The sequence below is a fragment of the Garra rufa genome, chromosome 13 (assembly GCF_049309525.1).
Source record: "Garra rufa chromosome 13, GarRuf1.0, whole genome shotgun sequence".
Lineage (NCBI taxonomy): Eukaryota > Metazoa > Chordata > Actinopteri > Cypriniformes > Cyprinidae > Garra > Garra rufa.
The window spans coordinates 931,882-954,558 of record NC_133373.1 but is presented as its reverse complement, the minus strand read 5'-3'; the positions used below and the strand labels follow the sequence as shown (position 1 = coordinate 954,558).

The following is a 22,677-nucleotide window of genomic DNA, read 5'->3' as shown; positions in this document are numbered from 1 at the left end:
AGGAGAGTTACCCAGTGTGAGAGCGCGCCCTCTGGATACAGCTTCCTGATCTCAGTCACAGCGAAGTACGCAGGCAGCAGACAAGCGTTGCGGTCCAGTATGTACTCCACCACCTTCACACAGGAACATTAATCACAATCAGGAAACACCAGAAGTGTAATCATCAGTCTCTCATGCTGTGGATTCATACGTACTTCTCGAGATGCGAGTAGCTGCTGAACCACAGCCGAGCTCACGAAGTTTGGGACGGTCTGCATCTTGTCCAACACGGCCTTCAGCAGATCCCTCACACCCTGACAAACACAGAGACAGAGAATAGAGCATAAAGACACACACATGCTTTATTGATTTTTAGAGCTCTTGATTAAGTATGTAAAGAATAATATACAGCACCAAAACAGAGTAAAAATGGCTACCGCTACAGTCAAATGGTTTAAAATGCAACTTATTTTCAGTTTATTATTTCACCTTGTAGTCGACTCCTCCAATGATTTTGCGGATGAGTTTGAAAGTCAAAGCCCAAAGTTGAGTCCTCTCCCACTCCAGACTGTCAGAGCTGATCAGAGCCTGACACACCATTCTGGAAAAACACAGTTATACAGTCAGAGTCATGAACAACCTGATCAATAAACAGACAGGTTCCTTCAATCCTTGAGGTCGACTGGATCAATGTTTGGATTCAGTTCTGGTTTGTATCGAGTACTGTAAAGTATTTCTTCACACCTTTACACCCCCCTTTCAGGATCTGCAAAACTTTAATTATTTTACCAAACTAAGAGGATGCATGTACTGTTTATTTAGTACTGACCTGAATAAGATATCTCACATAAAAGACATTTACATATAGTCCACCAGAGAAAATAATAGTTGAATTTTTAAAATCACCCTGTTCAAAAGTTTACATCCCTTTGATTCTTAACACTGTGTTGTTTCCTGAATGATCCACAGCTGTGTTTTTTTGTTTAGTGATAGTTGTTCATGAGTCCCTTGTTTGTCCTGAACAGTTAAACTGTCTGCTGTTCTTCAGAAAAATCCTTCAGCTCCCACAAATTCTTTGGTTTTCCAGCAATTTTGTGTATTTGAACCCTTAATAATAATGACTGTATGATTTTGAGATCCATCTTTTCACACTGAGGACAACTGAGGGACTCATATGCAACTATTACAGAAGGTTCAAACACTCACTGATGCTCCAGAAGGAAAAAACATGCATTAAGAGCCGGGGGTGAAAACCTTTGAAATTTAAAGAGCTGGGTAAATTTAAGCAAAATAAGAAAAATGTACACATCTTCGTTGTATCCTGTTCAAAAGTTTTCACCCCCGGCTCTTAATGCATTGTTTTTCCTTCTGGAGCATCAGTGAGTGTTTGAACCTTCTGTAATAGTTGCATATGAGTCCCTCAGTTGTCCTCAGTGTGAAAAGATGGATCTCAAAATCATACAGTCATTATTGGAAAGGGTTCAAATACACAAAAATGCTGGAAAACCAAAAAATTTGTGGGAGCTGAAGGATTTTTCTGAAGAACAGCAGACAGTTTAACTGTTCAGGACAAACAAGGAACTCATGAACAACTATCACTAAACCAAAAAAACACAGCTGTGGATCATTCAGGAAACAACACAGTATTAAGAATCAAGGGGATGTAAACTTTTGAACAGGGTGATTTTTATAAATTCAACTATTATTTTCTCTTGTGGACTATATGTAAATGTCTTTTATGTGAAATATCTTATTCAGGTCAGTACTAAATAAACAATACATGCATCCTCTTAGTTTGGTAAAATAATTAATGTTTTGCAGATCCTGAAAGGGGGGGTGTAAAGGTGTGAAGTAATACTTTACAGCAACACAGTGTTAAGAATCAAGGGGATGTATACTACTATTTTCTCTGGTGGACTATATGTAAACATCTTTTATGTGAAATCTCTTATTCAGGTTAGTACTAAATAAACTTATTTTGATCAAATAATTAACATTTTGCAGAATCTGAAAGGGGGGTGTAAACTTTTGACCTCAATTGTATGCACACACAGCTTGTTATTGCATAGATGCATCGAACTGTACTACCATTTGACAACATTGCTCATTAATGGACCTCAAAGTGTGTTTACCTGGGAGGGAGCAGGCTGGTCTCCACCGCCATGGCCAGACAGTCATAGAGGAAGGCGATGCGTTTAGGGCTGTGTTGACTATGAATGAAGCGGACGATCCACTGCACGCACTGATCATGTGACTCCTGCAGTGACATCACACACACAAACTGTGTATTAACCCGTTTAATCCCAATTTTTCCCCAGACATGAAAATATCCAAATCCTTTGTTATTAGTAACCCTTTAAAATAAAATAAAAATATTATTTTTCAAAAAAAAAAAAAAATTGGAAAAGTGTGTGAAATATTGTGTTTTATTGTCGGTCACAATTGTGAGCAGTGTGATAATGTGTATAATGAATTAATACATTTCTGCATTCATAAAAATGGTTATATATCTTAGCCCAGCTATTTTAAACTGTTTGATCAGATTTTAGGATTACTATTATGCATAAAAAACCCTTATACAACATTGATGGGAATACTGATATAAAAGACAAAAATATATAATAATCAACATATTTCAAAATTGTTACTTTATTGTTAAAATGCACTACTAGTCAAAGGTTTGGACACACTTCCCTATTCTCTTTAATGGGGAAGTGTGTCCAAACTTTTGACTGGTAGTGTATATCATCAGATTGTTATATTAGTGCTACCAGTGTTGCAACATCCTCATTGTAACTTATTTGTAACATTTATACTTTTGATTTAGTGCAATATTTCATCATTGCAACATTTGAGTGCAATCTTCAATAACAACTGCGTTGGATTTATATTTTTTTATACCTAAGTTCACTGTTATCCCACCGCTCACAATTGTGACCGTGAACCTGTTTACTTATTCTATGACCCCAACTGAATATATGTGAATTTATATATTAATACTAGACTCCTTAGAGAGAATGTGTAGCAAAAATCTGTCATATCTTCATGTTAACTTACTTTACTATAGCCTTATGTTTTGAAGCTTTGATGCAACCTTCAACGTCTCACGGTGCAAACAGGAAATAAACTGCTCTGGTCATGTGACAATTTGCACAAACCATGTGAAACTGCACATATTAAATTGAGACGCTTTATTTTTTTTCTATATTTGCATGAAGTGCACTAAAACATCAGTCAGAAAAGTGTTTAGAGCTTTTAAAAGCTCTTTTTTTATGTCTGTTCAAGTTCGGCCACAGAAGTACGGTTCAGGAACTCAAGTGTGTGCAGATGAAGATGAAGATGAGCTGACCTGAGGAAGAGTGCTCCAGTATTGCCTGAACGCTCCTAAACAGCTCACCAGTTTGGTCCTCTCATCCTCTGGACTGTCCATAAACATTCTGCAGACCACAGGAAACACACACATAATGTTAAATATGACACTCTTCATCTGTCCACAGGTTATCAGGTGTATATTCAGTCTTTATCGTTTCCTCACCCAGCAAACGCCTCTTCAATCACCTCAGTTTTCTGATGTAAACAAACAAATTTTACATTTACATTTGTAAACTCAAAGATTTATTCTGTGGCACATTTGTTAAATACAATTTAAACGTATTTTCTGTTCATGCTGTGTATGAAATATTATATTTGTTTTGATGAATGAAATGATTTTGATGTGTCGATCACCCACCACTACATCCTCAAAAATACTCTGCAGCTGACTTTCCATCGGCACCGCCATGATGTGAGCCGCTAGTCGCAGGACAGGACTTTAAAAAGTTATATATCCATGCTGGAAGTGTTTATGTTTTGCTGAATTAACGTTGTGTTGACGCTCTCATGAACACAACAGAAACTAGCGGACAGACAAACCGGAAGCTCGCGCGCCGCTGAAAACATTCCGCAATGAACACAAAGAAAAAGTCACAGAACGATGGTTCCGATTTCCGTTGCGTTTCGAGATTGAATAAAACACTAATATAAAATAGAGCGAACAAAGTGTGACTGAAAAACCTCGTTTATAAACGCTTATTAAGTTATTTGTGTTACAAAAAGAATGACACTTCTTGTATTTTTGACTCTGTTCAGATACAGATACAAAATTGTTTTGGTGTGATTTTTTTTTTTTGTTAAACAAAGTACTAATGTTGAAATGCAACTCAAAGAAAAGGATATTTAATTTTTTTATGAGTATACTGCTGACTTCAAAATGTGGTATATTGTGAATTTACTCATTATATATGGAAAGTTTTCATTCATAAATGTAAATGGACAGTGAAAAAAACTAATTTTACTCATTTTAAAATAGAAATGGGTCACTACCTGTGAACTGTAAAAGAAACAAAAAATAGCAAAGCAAAAAAACTTACTTTAAAGCCTTAAATATATTGTTTTCTTGAATAACTTATAACTATTTGTACTTGATTATGGATATGTGATGTTACTGCTTTCCTTATTTTAATTTTAATTTTCTTTTTATGTTATGTTTTGTGTATTATGCAATTGCCCTTGTATGTTCTTTTTTTGTTTTGTTCTAAAAACTGCAATAAAAATAAATAAATAAATAAATAAAAATAATCTGGAATAATCTGAGGGTGCAAAAAAGTTCTTAATGCATATTACTAATCAAAAATTAAGTTTTCATACATTTACAAAATATCTTTATGGTGCATGATCTTTACATTAATATCCTAATGATTTTTGGCATAAAATGTATCATTTTGACCCATACAATGAATTTTTAGCTATTGCTATAAATATATCCGTGCTACTTAAAACTGCTTTTGTGGTCCAGGGTCACATATGGTGCATAGAAACAAAAAAACTGGTCTGAAAAGAAACCAGTATAGACAACCACTGCTAGAGCAAATGAACTTTTGACTCAAAAGCTAGATACTGACCTTGTGAGAACTTTCCTGCGGGACTACAAGACCTAGTTTGATCATTTAATTGCTTTATAATAGCTACTCATGTAATGCAAATGCCATACTTGTTGTTTCCCATTTTTTGTGTGTAAAAAAAGAGAGAGAGAGAACAGATCTTTTGTAAGTTGATGTGTTTTTACTTTCAGGTGCCTGGCGGAGGAACTAAACTTTCTATTATCTCGACTGAACACAATGATGAGAAGTGGGAAGAATCTCCTGTAATAACCAAAACCACAGTTACATGACCAGAAGCAGAAGGTCATTAGCACATTTGCCAGCACAGTTTCAATCCAAGGTCATCTTTACACAGTTAAAGCTGCTTAAAATTCTGTGCAAAGACATAATGTTGCATGAAGTTTAACTTATTCAGCCTAGATCTTAATTTGGTAAGATGGATAGTTAGTTTTTATCAAACAGGACTCAGTGTGTGAGAGTCAATGGTTTACTATCTTCCAAGCAATGTTTGGAAGACTGCAAGATAAAAGTATATTAGTATATAAAATAAAAAGCAGAGGGGAACACTGTTGAAAATCCAGTATATGCTGGTTAGGTAGGTTTTGATGTTGGGATGTTGGTTTTTGCTGGTTTTAGCTGATTTATCCTGGTCCTTAGCAGCATAAACCCAGCATCAAAACCTACCTAACCAGCATATGCTGTTTTTTTTTCAACAGGGTTCCCGTCTGCTTTTTATTTTATATAGTAATGATTGCAGGAGTGCATTTGACAATACATACAGAAGTTAGATGATACTGTGACTGTGAGTCTCCTGGCAGAAGAGGAGACATCTCATGGCCACATAGTTGAGGATTTTGTTTCTTGGGCGAATTGTAGTTTAAATTTAATATAGCTAAGACCAAAGACACGATTATATATTTTGGAATGTCTGCTGTTTCTATTTATCCTACTGTCATTATTGGGAGGAATGTTGAACACCGCAAAAAATGCTTTTCTTACTTCGATTTTTTGTCTTGTTTCCAGCCAAAATATCTGAAAATTCTTAAATCAAGAAGGGTTTTCTAGAGTCTAGACAACTAAAAATTATTGTCAAAAGTCAAAATTAAGTGTGTTTAAATAATCTGCCAATGGGGTAAGAAAAATAATCTTGTTTTCTGTTTGAAATGAGACTTTTTTCTTACCCCAGTGGCAGATTATTTTGCTTGTTCTTCGAAAAAAATCACTTAATTTTGACTTCTTTTTTCTGAAAACAAGAAAATAATTTTTACTCGTTTAGAAAATCCATCTTGATTTAAGAATTTTTAGATATTTTGGCTGGAAACAAGACAAAAAAATCTAAGTAAGAAAAGCATTTTTTGTAGTGTAATAAATTAAATTTTGATAATACTGAGGCCATTTGTAAAAAGGTCCAACAATGTTTGTTTTTCAGAAGAAAAATGAATAAAGTATGCACAGTGTTAATGAAACTGTTTTATCTAAGTTTTATTGAATCTGTCATTAGAAACAGAATGGATATAAACAGAAAGATTAAGCTGATTAAGACAGCATTCAAGGTGATTGGAGTTCAATAGACATTGCTTCTAAACATTTTTAAAGACCATTTTTAACTGTCCATCTTATCCATTACATAAAGAGTTTGTTGTCTTTTCATCAGGGCATAGATATCATCTATATATAATACAGGGGAGAACAAGAAGGTTTAAGAACTCATTCATACCAACTTCTACTTTAAATCATCTGTAAACATGTTAAATCTGATGCTGGAAGTTGAATTGATGGTCACTGGAACTCCCATTCATCCCTTCCCGTTTTATCATTTCTTATTTCTGTTATTTTCTATAATTCTTTGCAAGATAATTATACAGTAGCGTCATTGTCCTATAATTAAACCTGCGCGAGGAATCATGGGAGTGTCCATCCAAAGCAAAATGTGAAGGAAGGTCACTCAGAAGTAGGCAGATTTGAGCACTTTGGTTTGGAACGACCCCTAAACATGGGGACCATGATTTTTCTCATTATAGTTCTCACTCTGAAGTGCCCTAAGTAGGCGGATTGATCGTTTGGAACGCAGCGACTGTCATCCAGGTATGAAGTTACACCTGTACAACCAGCCTGCTGTCATACCAACCACTGATACTGAACTACCTAGAAAAGCTATTATCAATGCTGTGATTGAACAACGCTGTCGTTTAGAAGGTAAAGTGTTAACATACATAACATGAAATCATTTTAAAATACATTCAAGTTTGGAAGAAAACAATATGAATGTAGCTCATGAATATTAATAATTAATGTTAATCACGTAGGCGTTACTTGGAAACCTTCCAGTCCTCTTCACCGGTTGGCTGAGTCTAGTCAAGCCACGCCCCCAGCGCTACAGAGCGTTTGAGAAACACCTGAGATCAGAGACTCTGCACCTGAGAGCGGGAGCGCGCCGCGGTCCGCGGACTGAAGGGAAATGTAAAGTCATTTATTGAAATCAACAACAGCCTGTAACAGGACAGAATGTTTACATTTAAGCGTTTGCAGCTATGGATAAGGTTTTATTGATTACAGTGTGTTTGCTCTGGACGAGAACATCAGGTAAATCTGAACACCTTTCTTTTCACTTTCAACTGATTCTAGCGATTGTTTTATTTTTTGTAGTTTAATTTGAATGTCTCCTGTTCATTATGTGCCTTTCTTATCACAGCCATAATAATATTTCTATTATTAGCTGATTATAATGTCGTAATGCTTCACAATGCCATAGAAGAACCTTTTTTGTCTAAATGGTTCCATAAAGAACCTTTAACATCTGAAGAACCTTTCAGTTTCAGAAAAGGTTCTTTGTGCTGAAAGAAGGATCCTCAGATTATAAAAAGTAAGAAAGAGATGGTTCTTTAAAGAAGCTTTGACTGAATGGTTCTTTGTGGAACCAAAAATGGTTCTTCTATGGCATCACACGAAGAACCTTTTATTTTTAAGAGTTTAATTTGAATGTCTCCTGTTCATTATGTGCCTTTCTTATTACAGCCATAACAATATTTCTATTATTAGCTAATTATAATGTGATTATTAAGTAATAACGCTTACAATCTAAAATCACTCCAGGGTACACTTTTAAAACTAAATGTGCCATAGAAGAACCTTTTTTGTCTAAATGGTTCCATAAAGAACCTTTAACATCTGAAGAACCTTTCAGTTTCACAAAAGGTTCTTAGTGCTGAAAGAAGGATCCTCAGATTATAAAAAAGTAAGAAAGAGATGGTTCTTTGACTAAATGGTTCTTTGTGGAATCAAAAATGGTTCTTCAATTGCATTTTATTTTTAAGAGTATATTTTTCATTTCAAGTCTATCTGCAGCTATATTTCAGGAAAGGTGTTTGAACCCAACCCAAGGTTTTCATTTTCTGCTTTATGGCTGTCATTTGTTCTCTTTCCCATGAAGTCTCTTTTATAGATGTTTTACAATATATAATAAATAGAATCGAAAGCTCAAGTTTGTATAATGACAGGAGCACTTTAACAAGCTTCCAAAGAAATGCTCCTTTCTGATTGTATTCTTATTGCTCCTGTTACTGTTGTTTAAGTTATAAACATGTTTATGTTCATGTTCATGAAACAACAGGAAGCTGATTTGCTTTTGTGCCTCTTCCTGTGGTTTTATGAAATCTGATTTATTTTAACAATGCCTGAACTTCGCTGCATTTCCTGCTGTCGCTGTGAAGCTCTGAAAAACTGGATAAGATAAGATAAAAGAAACGAAAGTTCAACATGTTGAACATGGTCTGTGTGCATAAAAATCCACTTTAAACCTTGATCTGTTCTATTGTAGCGTCACTTGTTGAGGGACCGCCTGAGCCTCGTAATGTCCACTTCTATTCAGAGAACCTGAGGAACATTGTGAGATGGACGGCAGGAGAAGGATCTCCCAATGACACCGTCTACACTGTGGAATACGCCATGTGAGTGATCTCTGAAATAAAACATGCTCAAACACTCAGAAACCATTTTTGAGCTCTAGAGAACCATCGCCTGAGACGTCAGCCTGAGATGTAATTGCACTCAGAAATCACACTTGAAAATGCATCAGTGTCACTGCATTAGATACAAATTAAAAAGCCAAGTGTTTTAAATTTTTTTAAGAAGCACAGAAACATTAAAAACCATTAAACAAAAATACAATTTTAAATGCAAAAACAAAAGAACTATAATATTAACTATAATAACTCTGCTTTGAATATCTGCTTCTCATCTCAAAGGCATTTGAAGTGGCATCATACGTCAAGCTGTTTCATTTTAGAAATGTAACTGTTACATTCAAATGTAACAAAAGAATTGAAAAAGACAGCTCAAGAGTTATATTTATAATGGTTACTTTTCTGAAATGGAACTTTTTGATGACATTTGTCCTCCATAGTATGCAGCTTTCGAAATAAGACACAGCAAACATATTTCAAACTGGTAGATTGTCACCAGCTGATTCGAATTGGGACTTAAAACATAATGAAGAATACATATCTCAAATATCTTGCGGCGTTTGTTCACACACTTGCTTTTGATTATCCAAATACTGCTTGAGGCCGTTGTATGTACTAAACCCACAAACCAATATGCTGATCTGCTTCCTTGAACTCTTAAAATGACATGAATTTGTATTGAGGCGTGCTGTTTTCCTGCAGTTACGGCGATGAGGTGGAGAACTGCAGCGCGCAGGTGAGATGGAGACGTGTGGAGCACTGCACCTCCATCACTCAGAACGAATGTGACGTGTCTCAGGAGACCTTTAACCTGGAGGAGGACTACTATGCCAGAGTTAAGGCCATCAGCGCAAACACACAGTCCATCTGGACCGAGAGCACGACCCGCTTCAGCCCACAGTTGGACAGTAAGTCTCACCAGCCTGCTAAAAAAAGTACAAAATATATACCTTCAGGGGTACCACAGCTTGTCACTGAGCCAGAAACCTTCAAAAAGACACCTTTGTACTTTCTTTAGTAGGGATGCACTGAAATGAAAATTCTTGGCTGAAGCCGAACAAAATTAAAGAGTGGGCCAAAGGCTGATTACCGAACAGTAATTTTGGATTTTGCCATTTTTTTCACCATTGCATAAATTAAATACATTTTTAATTATAGCCTACCAACAAAGCACGATTTAACTTAAAATGAATAAGTTAGTAAAATAATACTCTTTGGCCATTTATAAGACCCCCTTCTTGAATCAGGCGTGTGTTTTTAATGTACAAATAAATGCAGCCTTGATGAGCAAAGGAGAATGATAGAATAAATGTATTAATAGAGCAGCTGGAATGATTGTTATCATTATTTGTGTCTTTTTTTTACATTAAAATGCCAATACTAACATTTCTGAATGTTGAATTTTTATTTTGACGTAAACCCACAAGAAGAGCTCAGTCCTAGTTTTTGCTGGCAGCAGCAGATTTGTGAATAATTGTCATCTTTGGTCTTTGAACCCTGGCTAAGGAGCTGCTGTCAGAATAAACACAATTGGTGTCTGGTGTATTAGACAACAGAACGTTCTGGAGTTGATTGACTAATGGATGATTTCAGTCATCATACAGTAACCTTTCTCTTCTCATGAAGACATACGATGCGCTTCTAAACAGTCTCTCGCTGCTTGGAATGATTCTTGTGTCTTTCTCGGACAGTTTTAAATGCTTCCAAATGTTTGCTGCATTAGTGCACGCCACATCATTGTTCGCTATAATTTATTCAGCCTTTTTGCTTATTCGCGGTTGCTGAACATTCGGTGCATCCCTATTCTTTAGCCCTAAAGGGTACATAGTCACACCTAAAGAAAGAGTAAAGAAGTTAAAGGTGTCTCTTGTCTCCTGAAGGTACCATTTTTGCACTTTTATCCTGAGAGTGTGTATGGATGTGAGTTCTGTTAGTTTAAGACTAGATAAATAGATAATAGTAGTGTGAAAATGAATAATGATCAGCTTGACACTGATTTGCTGAAGCATGCGAATATTTAGACAATTCCAGACCCACCCTTGTTTACCATTGTAAGCATAGTTTCTGCCGAGATACTATAGTTGTCATTCCACTGGAGTCATTCAGACTGTGTAAACTGCTTTCACAATCTTTCTACTCACTAATGCAGAGTTACCAAAATGTTGCTGCAGTAATAATATCTGACTATGGTCTATATAATTACAGACTGTACATACAGATTGAGTTGTTGACTTCTTTAGCTTTAAGAAATGACTCATTTTTATGCCTAAAATCCACGTGTGACTGTTGTTGGTGCCAGTAATAACACTTCCTACAATAAAATTACACTCGAAACATGCAACAAACATTACGTTTTTTTTATGGTATCAGGTGTCTTTATCAGGTCGATCAATTTAGTTGTCCTGTATGTACTTCATGCAAACTTCAAACTAGTGTTATTTTAGTATCACTGAAATACTACTATAGTTTTTATTAACATTTTGAATTAGTTTAAATTTTTATATTATCCATTATCATTGAATTTAGTTTGTTTTAGTTAAAATCTAACAAAATGTAAAATTTACATCATTGTTTTTAATATATGTCTATATAGTTTTTTATTCATTTTATGTTTATTTTAGTACATCAAGTTAAACTTAATAAGAATTATAAATGATTTGTTGGCCACTGAAATAAAAAAGTTTTATTTTATTTCCGTTTAATTTGATTTCAGCTAACACATTTTATTTCAAGCAACAAACCTTTAGTTTTTTATGGTATCAGGTGTCTTGATCCGGTAGATCAATTTAGTTTTCCTATACGCTTCACACTGACTTTTCTTCTTGCGTAATAAAAGTATAAAACAATGTAAACGTGAAACAGTTTTTCCAAGTAATAAGTGAGATAATGGACATCCGGCTGGTTATTATTGAAGAATAAACCATGAGTTCAGGTCGAGTTTATTTAGTGATTATGCCCAGCTGACTGCACATTATGTTGTATGTGAAATATATGGAGAAGTTGCTATGTGTTACGCTAAGCCATTTCAGGTTTTGCACACCGTCACAACAGTCAACAGAGAGAAATCTGAGCTTCAAGAAAAGTGTCCAACAAAGACTTGAGCTCGTTTTACAAGCCGTAAACACCGTCAGTTTCCCCATTAGGGTTAGGAAAGTAAATAGGGTTGTCACGTTATGTTAGGAAATGCTTAAAACCACATAAAGAACAGCATTTATTTGAATTGGAAATCTTCTGTAACTTTAAAATTGTATTTTCAGTCACTTTTGGTCAGTTCAATGCATCCTTGATGAATAAAAGTATTAATTTCTTTCAGAAACTAGCTGCATATTTTTTTGTGAACAAAATTTTGGAATTTAGCAACTGTTTGAGGTCAGTAAGATGAGTAAGATTTTATATTTTTTATATATAAAAAGAAATGAATACTTTTATTTAGCAAGGGTGCATTAAATTGTTTAAAAGTGACTGTAAAGACATTTATAACATGACGCTGGACCACAGAACCAGTCAATATTTAGAAAGGGTCAGTTTTTAGAAATTGAGATAATCTGAAAGCTGAATAAATAAACTTTTGACTTTATGCTGGAACAGAATGGCACTCTAACATCTTGTGATTAAAAACATGAATATATAAAAATAATATGTGACTCTGGAGCACAAATCCAGTCTTAAGTAGCACGGTATATTTTGTAGCAATAGTCAAAAATACAGTGTATGGGTCAAAATTATTGATTTTTCTTTTAAAGCCAAAAATCATTAGGATATTAAGTAAAGATCATGTTCCATGAAGACGTTTGTAAATTTCCTTCCATAAATATATCAAAACTTTTTTTTTGATTAATAATATGCATTGCTAAGACCTTCATTTGGACAATTTTAAAGGCGATTTTCTCAATATAGATTTTTTTGCTCCCTCAGATTTCATTAAATTATATTATTAAATATATCAACATTCATTTAGAGTGAGCTATATATATATATTGCTTTATTCAGAAACATTGCCCAACCCTGCAATCCTCTTGAACCTGTCAGGATAGTTTTCTGAAATGTTGTGACTCATGATTTATCCTCAAACTATGCAGATATTTCAGCTGTTGTTAGGAGCTGGGGTGGGGTTCATGAACTCATCGTGCCGATGTTTAAATAGTTCTGATTATGCCATTTATAAACATGTATATTGCTTCTGGATTACAGCAATCGCAGGAGAGTAAACAGCAACGGCATTGCTGAACTCTGACCCTCATAAAAGCAAATCATTATAGCTGCTGTTGAGCTTAGAGACGCACTGAAATGAAAACTCTTGGCTGAAGCCGAACAAACTACACACTGGACCGAAGGCAGATTACCGAACACGTTTTTTTCATGTTTTGTTCCCCATGTATTTTGCCATTGTATATATTTGCTTTTTACAGTTTTGTCTTGATTTTCAAAGAAAAAAAATCAATTACAAAACAACAATGTAAAAGTATTTATTTAACACTGAACATTCCTAACATTCTAGTAGACATGATAGCCTACCAACAAAGCACAATTAAACTCAAAATAATAATAAATATTATAATATTATATATATATATATATATATATATATATACGCTTCTAAACAGTCTCTCGCTGTCGCTGCTTGGAATGAGTTTTTGTCTTTATCTGACAGTTTTAAATGCTTCCACACTGACCACATGTTTCTGCATTAGTGCACGCCTCTATTTGATCAATGTTCAGTATTTATTCAGCCTTTCTGCTTATTCCAAATAATTTCTGTTGCCGAACATTCGATGCATCCCTAGTTGAGCTAATCAATCTCTGTCATGCAGCGATTCTCGGAGCGCCGCTGGTGGAGCTGACGGTGCTGCAAAACTACATCAACATCACAATAAAGGGGCCCTTCAGATGGAGAACGAAGAAGGCAAAGAAAGACAAGTCACTCTGGAAGATCTTCCCACACATGACCTATAAAGTCTCTGTTATCAGCAGCAAGAGCGATCACACGGTTAGTGTTTGAAAAACACTCAGTTACTCAGCCAAATTCAAACATGAAAATAATTTCTGTTTTATTTTTTTCTCGCTCTGCCAGATCGTCAGGCATCTCAAAAGTGGGAACTTGACGTTGGGCCCTCTGGACTTTTCCGCACAGATCTGTGTGATGGCTGAGGCCAAGTCAGAGTCTCGCCCTCTGGAATACAAACCCAGCAAATGGAAATGCATCGAGACGTCCAAAGGTACTACAGCAAACCCGACTCCATCAGCACACACTCTTAAAAATAAAGGGTGCCTAAAAGGTTCTTCACAGCGATGCCATAAATAAACCATTCAGTCCAAGGTTCTTTAACCCCTAACTTAAAACAGACATGAAAGTCCAAACTTAAAATATTTGACATAACAGGTTTTACCCTAAAATTGCTATAAAATTGAAGCCTTATGTCTAAATGAGTTATGTTTCAAATTTGAAGTTGATATGAAAAAAATTGAGGTTCCTGAGAGTTTATTTAGGGCGTTATACCACAAACAGCCACCGGATGCCAATTTTTCTGTCACAAATGTCTAAATTTCTCTGTCAGTTTTACTTCTATCATAAAATAACCACCAAATATGGAATCCTGAGACTCAGACCTTTTTGTCAAGAGTATAAAAAAATGAGAGTTTTGATTAATAAAGACTAAGGGGGCAAAGATCGCCAAAGTTTTTAAAGTACCAATTTCATGGCCACACAGTGTCCGATTTTATGATTCTCGGCCTTCTAAGCTTTTAAACGATATATAATTTTTTATGATCACTAAAAAGTTTGATAGAGAACAACGACAATGGAATTGGTTAGAGAACCATCTCTTTCTTAACTTTTTATAATCTGAATAGTCTTCTCTCACCACAAATAACCTTTAGTGAAACAGAAAGTTTCATCAGATGTTAAAGGTTTTTTTTAATAAAACCATTTAAACAAAAAAGGTCAATAGCAATAGACAAAAATACATAGTATGGGTCAAAATGATAAATTTTTCTTTTAAAACCAAAAAGTCATTAGGATATTAAGTGCAGATCATGTTCCATGAAGATATTTTGTAAATTTCCTACCATAAATATATCAAAACTTCATTTTTGATTAGTAATATGCATTGCTAAGATCTTCATTTGGACAACTTTAAGGGCGATTTTTTTCAATATTTAGATTTTTTCTTATTTAGATTTCATTAAATTATATTATTAAATATATCAACATTCATTTAGATTGAGCTATAGATATATTTCTTTATTCAGAAACAACATTTAGACAAAAAGGCTTCTTCTATGGCGTCGTGAAGCACCTTTCTTTTTAAGAGTGCATGGCAGATTTTTGTCTTTTCACTTTCAGATTGTCTGGCGAACAGGTTTGAGCAGTATTTGATTGACAGTATGGTCAGGGCGAGTTGAGGAAACTCAATTTTATCAGCTTGATTGTGACTGAGGTGTTTTCCCAGCGTGCTCTGAGCTGGACTTCCTCATGCACGAGTCTTCAGACACTCCTCTCTGTGTGTTAATGTGTAACCCGATGGTGTTTTGTCTCCGCTGTAGATCCCTTCAGAGATCAGCTGTTGGCTGCTATGCTGGGCGGCGTGTTGCCGTCTGCTCTCTGTCTGTGTGTTCTGGCGGTGCTCGGGGGGCTCATCCACTGCTACATCACCGACCACAGACAGAAACTGCCTAAGAACGTGGTATGATTGACACACACAGCATTAAAACAAACACACGCTGCTGAAACTGGTTTTTCACCCTTCCTTAATCACTAAATCAAACACAATATTTAGAGACTGCAATCTCACAGAGAACTGAGAGTGGGCTTATTTGACTTGTGATAGTCAGCAACCGGTCAGAACACCTAGAATTAATAGAGATTCAATCTGGCTGAAACAGAATGGCACCCTGGCATCTTATGATAAAAAAAAAAAAAAATCGGTAACACTTTACAATAAGGTTCCTTAGTTAACATTAGTTAACCACATTAGTTAACATGAACTAATAATGAACTGCACTTATACAGCATTTATTAATCTATGTTAATGTTAATTTCAACATTTACTAATACATTATTAAAATCTTGTTAACATTAGTTAATGCAGTGTGAACTAACATGAACAAACAATGAAAAACTGTATTTTCGTTGACTAACGTTAATGAAGATTAGTAAATACAGTAACAGTAACAAATGTATTGCTCATGGTTAGTTCATGTTAGTTAGTACATTAACTAATGTTTAACTAATGAACCTTGTAAAGTGCTACCAAAAATTCATATATAAAAATAATATATGTGACCCTGGACCACAAAACCATTCTTAAGTAGTGCACTGCAAAAAATGCTTTTCTTACTTAGAAGTTTTGTCTTGTTTCCAGCCAAAATACCAAAATAATAGCTTAGAACAAGCAAAATATTCTGCCAAGGGGGAAAGCAAAAAAATCTTATTTCAAACAGAAAACAAGATTATTTTTCTTACCCCATTGGCAGATTGGCACTTAGTGCACTTCATTTTGACTTGTTTTTCTGAAAACAACACAACATTTTTTACTCATCCAGAAAATCCTTAGAAAATGTAAGGTTTTTTAAATATTTTGACTGGAAACAAGACATCTAAGTAAGAAAAGCAGTGTACATATTCTTGACAGGTCACATTGCAAAAAAGATTTTCTTTTTTTTTGTTTTTCAGCCTAAATATCCAAAAATTCTTAATTCAAGAAGGATTTTTTTTGACACGCAAAAAATCGTCTTGTTTTCAGAAAAAAAAGTGTGTATTTGCTTGAAACAAGAAAAAAATCTGCCAATGGGGTAAGAAAAATAATCTTGTTTTTCGTTTGAAATACAATTTTTTTGCTTACCCCATTGGCAGATTATTTTGCTTGTTTCAAGCAAAAACTCACTCAATTTTGACTTGTATTTTTTCTGAAAATAAGAATAATTTTTACTCGTCTAGAAATTTTTTTAGATATTTTGGCTGGTAACAAGACAAAATATCTAAGTAAGAAAAGCATTTTTTGAAGTGCAGCTCTATCACAGCAGGGTTTCAGCATACATTGCAAAAAATGCTTTTCTAGCTTAGATTTTTTTGCCTTGTTTCCAGTCAAAATATCTAAAAATTCTTAAATCAAGAAGGATTCTTTTAGACACGCAAATTTTTTTCTTTTTTTCAGAAAACAAAAGTCAAAATTAAGTGCATTTTTGTTTGAAACAAGCTAATTAATCTACCAATGGGTTAAGAAAAATAATCTTGTTTTCTGTTTGAAATAAGATATTTGTGCTTACCCCATTGGCTGATTATTTTGCTTGTTCTAAGCAAAAACTCATTTAATTTTGACTTGTTTTTTCTGAAAACAAGAAAATAATTTTTACTTGTCTAGAAAATCCTTCTTGATTTAAGATTTTTTAGATATTTTGACTGGAAACAAGACAAAAAATCTAAGCTAGAAAAGCATTTTTTGCAGTGTAGTTCTGTGTTTATTTGAGGATGGTTGAGTCATATCACTCATCTTGTCGTTATAGCTCTGTTTACAGTTCTAAACTAACACTGTACTCTTGTCATTTCAGCATGTGGACAGTATGAGTGAAAAACTTCACACATTGCAACCTCAAATGCCTCAAACAGTTATCTTAAACGTGATTACGATTGAAGGAGATTCCAGACTTCCCAGTCCAGAGTCCTGTGAGGACTCATCAATGGCAGGTGTACAAGCTCAAGCTCTGAAAACAGATCCTCAGTTGTCATTGTGTTACGCACATCAACTCGCTCTGCCAGCGGCACCCACTTCTCCGTTAGCTGAGCTGCAGGATGAAGACTCTGTGAGCATGAACTCTGAGCTGCAGCCGTGGCAGGAGCCGCAACACAGCGAGGTCGGAGATTACGGGATCGTGGTGCCAGCTGCTTTTGTACCTCCAGGACATCCGCAGTCTGAGAGCAGTCCGTACAGGACACAGGGACACACAGTACAGCCTGTGGATGCCTGTGAGGATGAGCTAATCGATGATGATGAGGAAGAAGACCAAGCACAGATATTTTTGGACTGGAGCCCAGATACTCGAAAACTGAAAATCCCTCTGATGGGCTTGTTAGAGCAAGTGGATGAAGCTCAGGTCCAGACTGAAGCGGTCACACTGCTGCCCAACGTCATCCTGAGACAGAGCTCTGAGGACTGCCTCGAGACGGTGGATGACTTCACTAAGATGGAGCGAGACTGGGGCCTTATCATCCACTCCAGCTCAGATTAAACACAACACGCTCAGGAATACGCTGGAAAAAAGGCTTTTCTTGCTTAGTATTTTTGTCTTGTTTTTAGTCAAAATATCTACAAATTCTACATCTGATGTGTATCTGCTTACCCCCAGAACATTCAAGATGTAGCTGACTTTGTTTCTTCAGTAGAACACAAACGAAGATTTTTAACTCAAACCGTTGCAGTCTGTCAGTCATATAATGGCAGTCAATGGGTGCCAAATCTTTGAGAGTTAAAAAAACATAGCATCGTCACGAGCCACAGGGTTTAATTTGGTTTTGTTTTTTACTGTTAAAGATTTTCTGCCCATTGACTGCCATTATATGACTGACCGACCGCAACAGTTTGAGTTTGTTTGTGTTCTACCAAAGAAATAAAGTCACCTACATCTTGGGTGCCCTGGTGGTAAGCAGACCAACATCAAATTTACATTTTTGGGTGAACTATTCCCTTTAAATTAAGGCAAGACACTGCAGATAAGTAGGGTTCAAAAAAACAAATTTTTTCTAAAAATAGTTTTCTAAAATGTTAGGTTTACGTATGCAAATAAGGCATTATTTATTTAAAAATTGGCTAATTTGCATACATTTCTAGTACAAAACACCTGATGTCAGTTTCAAAAATATTGTTAATTTTTTTCACATATTAGCGTCAAATGTTTTTACAGAGAGAATTTGGGGTATCTCATTTTGCCACTCCATAATTCAGAAAACTATATTTTTTCATGCACCGCTCAAGTTTGAGATATTGGGCTTTTTGAGATTTTTTGTTTTTTCAAAAAGTGTTTTTTCAGACTAGTGAAAGGAAATATCCAAAAGACACTGTTAAGTGTTTCTTTTATAGCACTTTATCTATTTGTGTCAATAGATTTCAATTACAATCCATATTTTTAAAGGCTGTTTTCTCAAAATTAGTTTCTTTTTCTACACTGAGCCACAAATCTCCACTTCAGTAGCACTTACACACACTTAGTTTTATTTCTGTCTCTATCCTTAAGGTTTTTACTGAGGGGTTTGTTCCTATAGAATTCACTTTTATACAACATTTTATTCCCCCAAAATTGCTAAAATCTGCATTTTTGCCTGCAGGGTCTGCCCTTAAAATGCATTAACTAGAAAATCAAAATGACATAAGAAATTTAATGCACTTAATTTAGTATTTCCCCCCTGAAAACAAGTAAAATGATCTGCCAGTGGGGTATGTCAAATATTCTTGCACTTAATTTAGTTTTTTCCCCCCTGGAGACAAGACTAAATATCTTATATCATTTTGATTATCTAGTAAATGCATCTAAATGTAAGAATTTTTTATATTTTGACTAGAAGCAAGACAAAAATACTAAGTGAGATAAGTCTTTTTTTTTTTTTTTTTTTTTGCAGTGTAATGCAAAAATGTTCAGACTCCGGACACAATATGAAGATCATATACACGTGCTATTTATCTAACCTACGATGTTCAGTTTTGAGGTTTACAAATTATATAATGAAGGATTTTTCTTTGGTTTCTGCTTTGACTGTGAACACACACCATGAACAAAGCTCAGTTCTTTAGCTTCTCTATTAAATGACATTTAATCACAGCCAACACTTTGTCTCAAAAGCCCCAGACGTACAACCTGGAAGTTGCTCTAGGGAAATAAAATTGGGAAATTTGCTTCATGAGCTTCTGGATTTTTGAGCCAGTCACCTTACACGTGGACGCCATGCATCTAAAACTCTTTAACATCCATTATTCAGCTATAAAAAAAATGTCTATTTCACACAAAAACCATCCAGAAATGGTCTCTGATAAAACATCTAGGTAACACTTTAGTTTAGTCATCAATTCTCACTATTATCTAGTTGCTTATTAGCATGCATATGCATATTTATTTTCACTTTTAAAGCACATATTAATGTCTTTTAATTTTGCATGACTACATTTTACATCCCTTCAAACACCCCATACCTTAACACCTACCTTATAACTATTAATAAGCCATAGTTTAGGAGTTTACTGAAACAAAATCATAGCTAATAGTTAATAGTGAGAATTGTACCATAAATAAAGTATATATAATACAGTGAAATATGTCTGTATGACTATATATCTATATGACTGTCAAATTCTTGTGTAGAAGCAAGATTTAATTTGACAGAAATGAAACAAGGCTGTGAGCAAGATACATAGAGTTTGTATTGTTAAGTACATCAGTGATTTTCTGATGAAACATCGCAAATATGTTAAAAAAAGTGCAAAAAATGCATTTCTTTTTGTCTTGTTTCCAGCCAAAATATCTTAAAAATTCTTAAATCAAGAAGGATTTTCTAGATGAGTAAAAATTTTGTTTTCAGAAAAAAACTAGTCAAAATTAAGTGCATTTTTGCTAGAAAAAAGCAAAAAAAATCAGCCAATGGGAAGAAAAATAAACTTGTTTTCTGTTTGAAATAAGATTTTTTTTCTTACCCCATTGGCAGATTATTTAGCTTGTTTCAAGCAAAAACTCACTTCATTTTGACCAGTTTTTTTGGAAACAAGAAAATAATTTTTACTTGTCTAGAAAATTCTTCTTGATTTAAGAATTTTTAGATTTTTTGGCTGGAAACAAGACAAAAAAATGTAAGTAAGAAAAGCATTTTTGCAGTGTTTGTGAACATTGGAAACATAACATGTACCTATCAATAATGATGCAGAAAAAAAGAATTAAATTGAAGGAGATCACGTTTTATATTATTTTTCATGTATCTATTTTAACTGTACATAAATACTGATAATTTTTATTGCAATATTAATATTTGTTTATTGTAAAATCAGATTAATAAATGGACTGCAGATTATAAACTGGTTTATTTTGTGTACAAATGAGAAAGCCATACTGAAAGTAAGTTTATGGTTGGTTTTTTATAATAATTAATGATTATCAAGCAAGAACAAATTCACTTTCAGCAGGCCATTGTTCAGACTGTCACTTTTGATGTCATTATATTTTATCACTACAATTTTGTTGACCTGTCATAAAACAATAAATATGCACCTGAGAAGTGTGTTGAGTTCCCATCATCACTAATCTATACGGTAACTATGCTGCAATTTATTATGTAATTTATCTACAGTCTCTCACTGAATGTTCAGTTACACAATGATTTATTAACATTGACTTTTACAGTACAGCAGCCTTCAGCCACGTATATCTAAATGATTTACTGACAATGTTTTACATTTAATGAAGGCCAGAGTTCATTGATTGCTGCTTTGCCGCTGTTGTTCATTCAACTCTAACTATAAGAAAAACACTGGAGGAGACAAAACAAAACCAGTCTTAAGTAGCACGGGTATATTTGTAGCAATAGACGAAAAATACACCGTATTGGTTAAATTATTGATTCTTGTATGCCAAAAATCATTAGGATATTAAGTAAAGATCATGTTCCATGAAGATATTTTGTACATTTCTTACCATAAATATATCAAAACTTAATTTCTGATTAGTAATATGCATTGCTTAGAACTTCATTTAAACAACTTTAAAGGTGATTTTCTCAATATTTAGATTTTCTTTGCACCCTCAGATAGCAGATTTTCTAATAGTTACATCCTGGCCAAATATTGTCCTATCCTAACAAACCATTGCTGCAAAATTACGTTACTTTTATGGAAAAGTAAATACTTTTTATGGAAAGTAATGCGTTACGTTTCTTTTTAAATCTGGGCAGGGCTTGCTTGTTTTTAATATAAAAAGTTCTATTTTTGTCAAATGTAAAAGCCTTTTCACACCAAAATCCTCAGGCTTAGAGAAAAGTAAATCTCCGTCTGTACAGTAGACCGCTGAAGAACAAATGTCAACTCTTCTGAATTGAAAAAAGGAAAACAAATGTTAGATTATCTTGAGTCATTTGTGCTTATTAGTATGGATGAATTGGATCATCGAAGGTCGGCAGCAAAGACATCGGTTAATAAAATGATATTAAATAGATAAAGGATATTTGTATTATTGAACATATTTAATTATTGCAGGTTTGAGTTGAATTTCACAGTTTTTATTCATTTTGAAGAACACTGGATCTGTTTTTTTTTTTTAGATGAATTAATGCATGTTCACATTTATTCTAGAACTAAAGTAACTTACAATTTCTCTCAACATGGAGACAGAAGAGCTTTTCATCAATAAATGGGGGGAAAGTAACTGGCGTTACTTATTTAAAAAAGTAACTTGTCAATTAAAAAGTAATGCGTTACTTTGTTACTTGGAAAAAGTAGCCTAATATTATTACATGCGTTACCCCCAACATTGGATGTAACAGGTATTACTTCTGTTATGCTAAATTTGACTTTGACAATTTTTTAAAGTAAATGGATATCTTCCACTCCTCTCATGTTTCTCTCCTTTTAACAGTCTAGCAGAAATAAAGTATAATTCCAAAATACAAGATCACATGACAGTAAAAGTGTACAGTTGCCAAGATACAGAGGCTGGGTCAACTTACCCCGCTCTCCTCTGCTGTAATGTCTGGTTGTTTGTCTCAGTGCGCGGATCAGACTTGTTTTGGTTTGTGTTTGATGCAGCAGCGCCTCTTCCGGCGCCACTCAGAAGCGCATCCGCTGTCCATC

At 34.5% G+C, this 22,677-nt stretch overlaps 2 protein-coding genes across 3 annotated transcripts in view; one reads left to right on the top strand and one right to left on the bottom strand.

The window, feature by feature from the left end:
* Positions 1–3,891, bottom strand: part of LOC141348608 (mediator of RNA polymerase II transcription subunit 23) — a 54,232-nt gene extending 50,341 nt beyond the window's left edge. For both annotated transcript variants that reach the window (XM_073852881.1, XM_073852882.1), the window contains exons 1-7: positions 3,710–3,891; positions 3,515–3,546; positions 3,329–3,416; positions 2,112–2,236; positions 469–580; positions 195–293; positions 12–113 (exon numbers count right to left, since the gene is read on the bottom strand). In XM_073852881.1, the coding sequence (XP_073708982.1) occupies positions 12–113; positions 195–293; positions 469–580; positions 2,112–2,236; positions 3,329–3,416; positions 3,515–3,546; positions 3,710–3,760 (609 nt within the window). In that variant the 5' untranslated portion in view covers positions 3,761–3,891. The remainder of the gene's footprint in view (positions 1–11; positions 114–194; positions 294–468; positions 581–2,111; positions 2,237–3,328; positions 3,417–3,514; positions 3,547–3,709) is intronic.
* Positions 3,892–7,309: 3,418 nt separating this feature from the next.
* On the top strand, positions 7,310–21,118 carry il20ra (interleukin 20 receptor, alpha). Its single transcript, XM_073816525.1, has 7 exons — positions 7,310–7,481; positions 8,716–8,845; positions 9,563–9,768; positions 13,672–13,847; positions 13,932–14,076; positions 15,404–15,543; positions 17,408–21,118. The coding sequence occupies exons 1-7, from the start codon at positions 7,430–7,432 to the stop codon at positions 18,083–18,085; spliced, it is 1,527 nt and encodes a 508-aa protein (XP_073672626.1). The 5' UTR covers positions 7,310–7,429; the 3' UTR covers positions 18,086–21,118.
* Positions 21,119–22,677: the final 1,559 nt, after the last annotated feature.

What these genes read in the sequence shown, in the direction of transcription:
- il20ra (XM_073816525.1), top strand. Translation starts at nt 7,430, where the DNA reads ATGGATAAGGTTTTATTGATTACAGTGTGTTTGCTCTGGACGAGAACA. An exon ending in TACACTGTGGAATACGCCAT is followed by an intron (nt 8,846 to 9,562) that starts GTGAGTGATCTC and finishes GTTTTCCTGCAG; the next exon opens with TTACGGCGATGAGGTGGAGA. An exon ending in GCAGCAAGAGCGATCACACG is followed by an intron (nt 13,848 to 13,931) that starts GTTAGTGTTTGA and finishes TCGCTCTGCCAG; the next exon opens with ATCGTCAGGCATCTCAAAAG.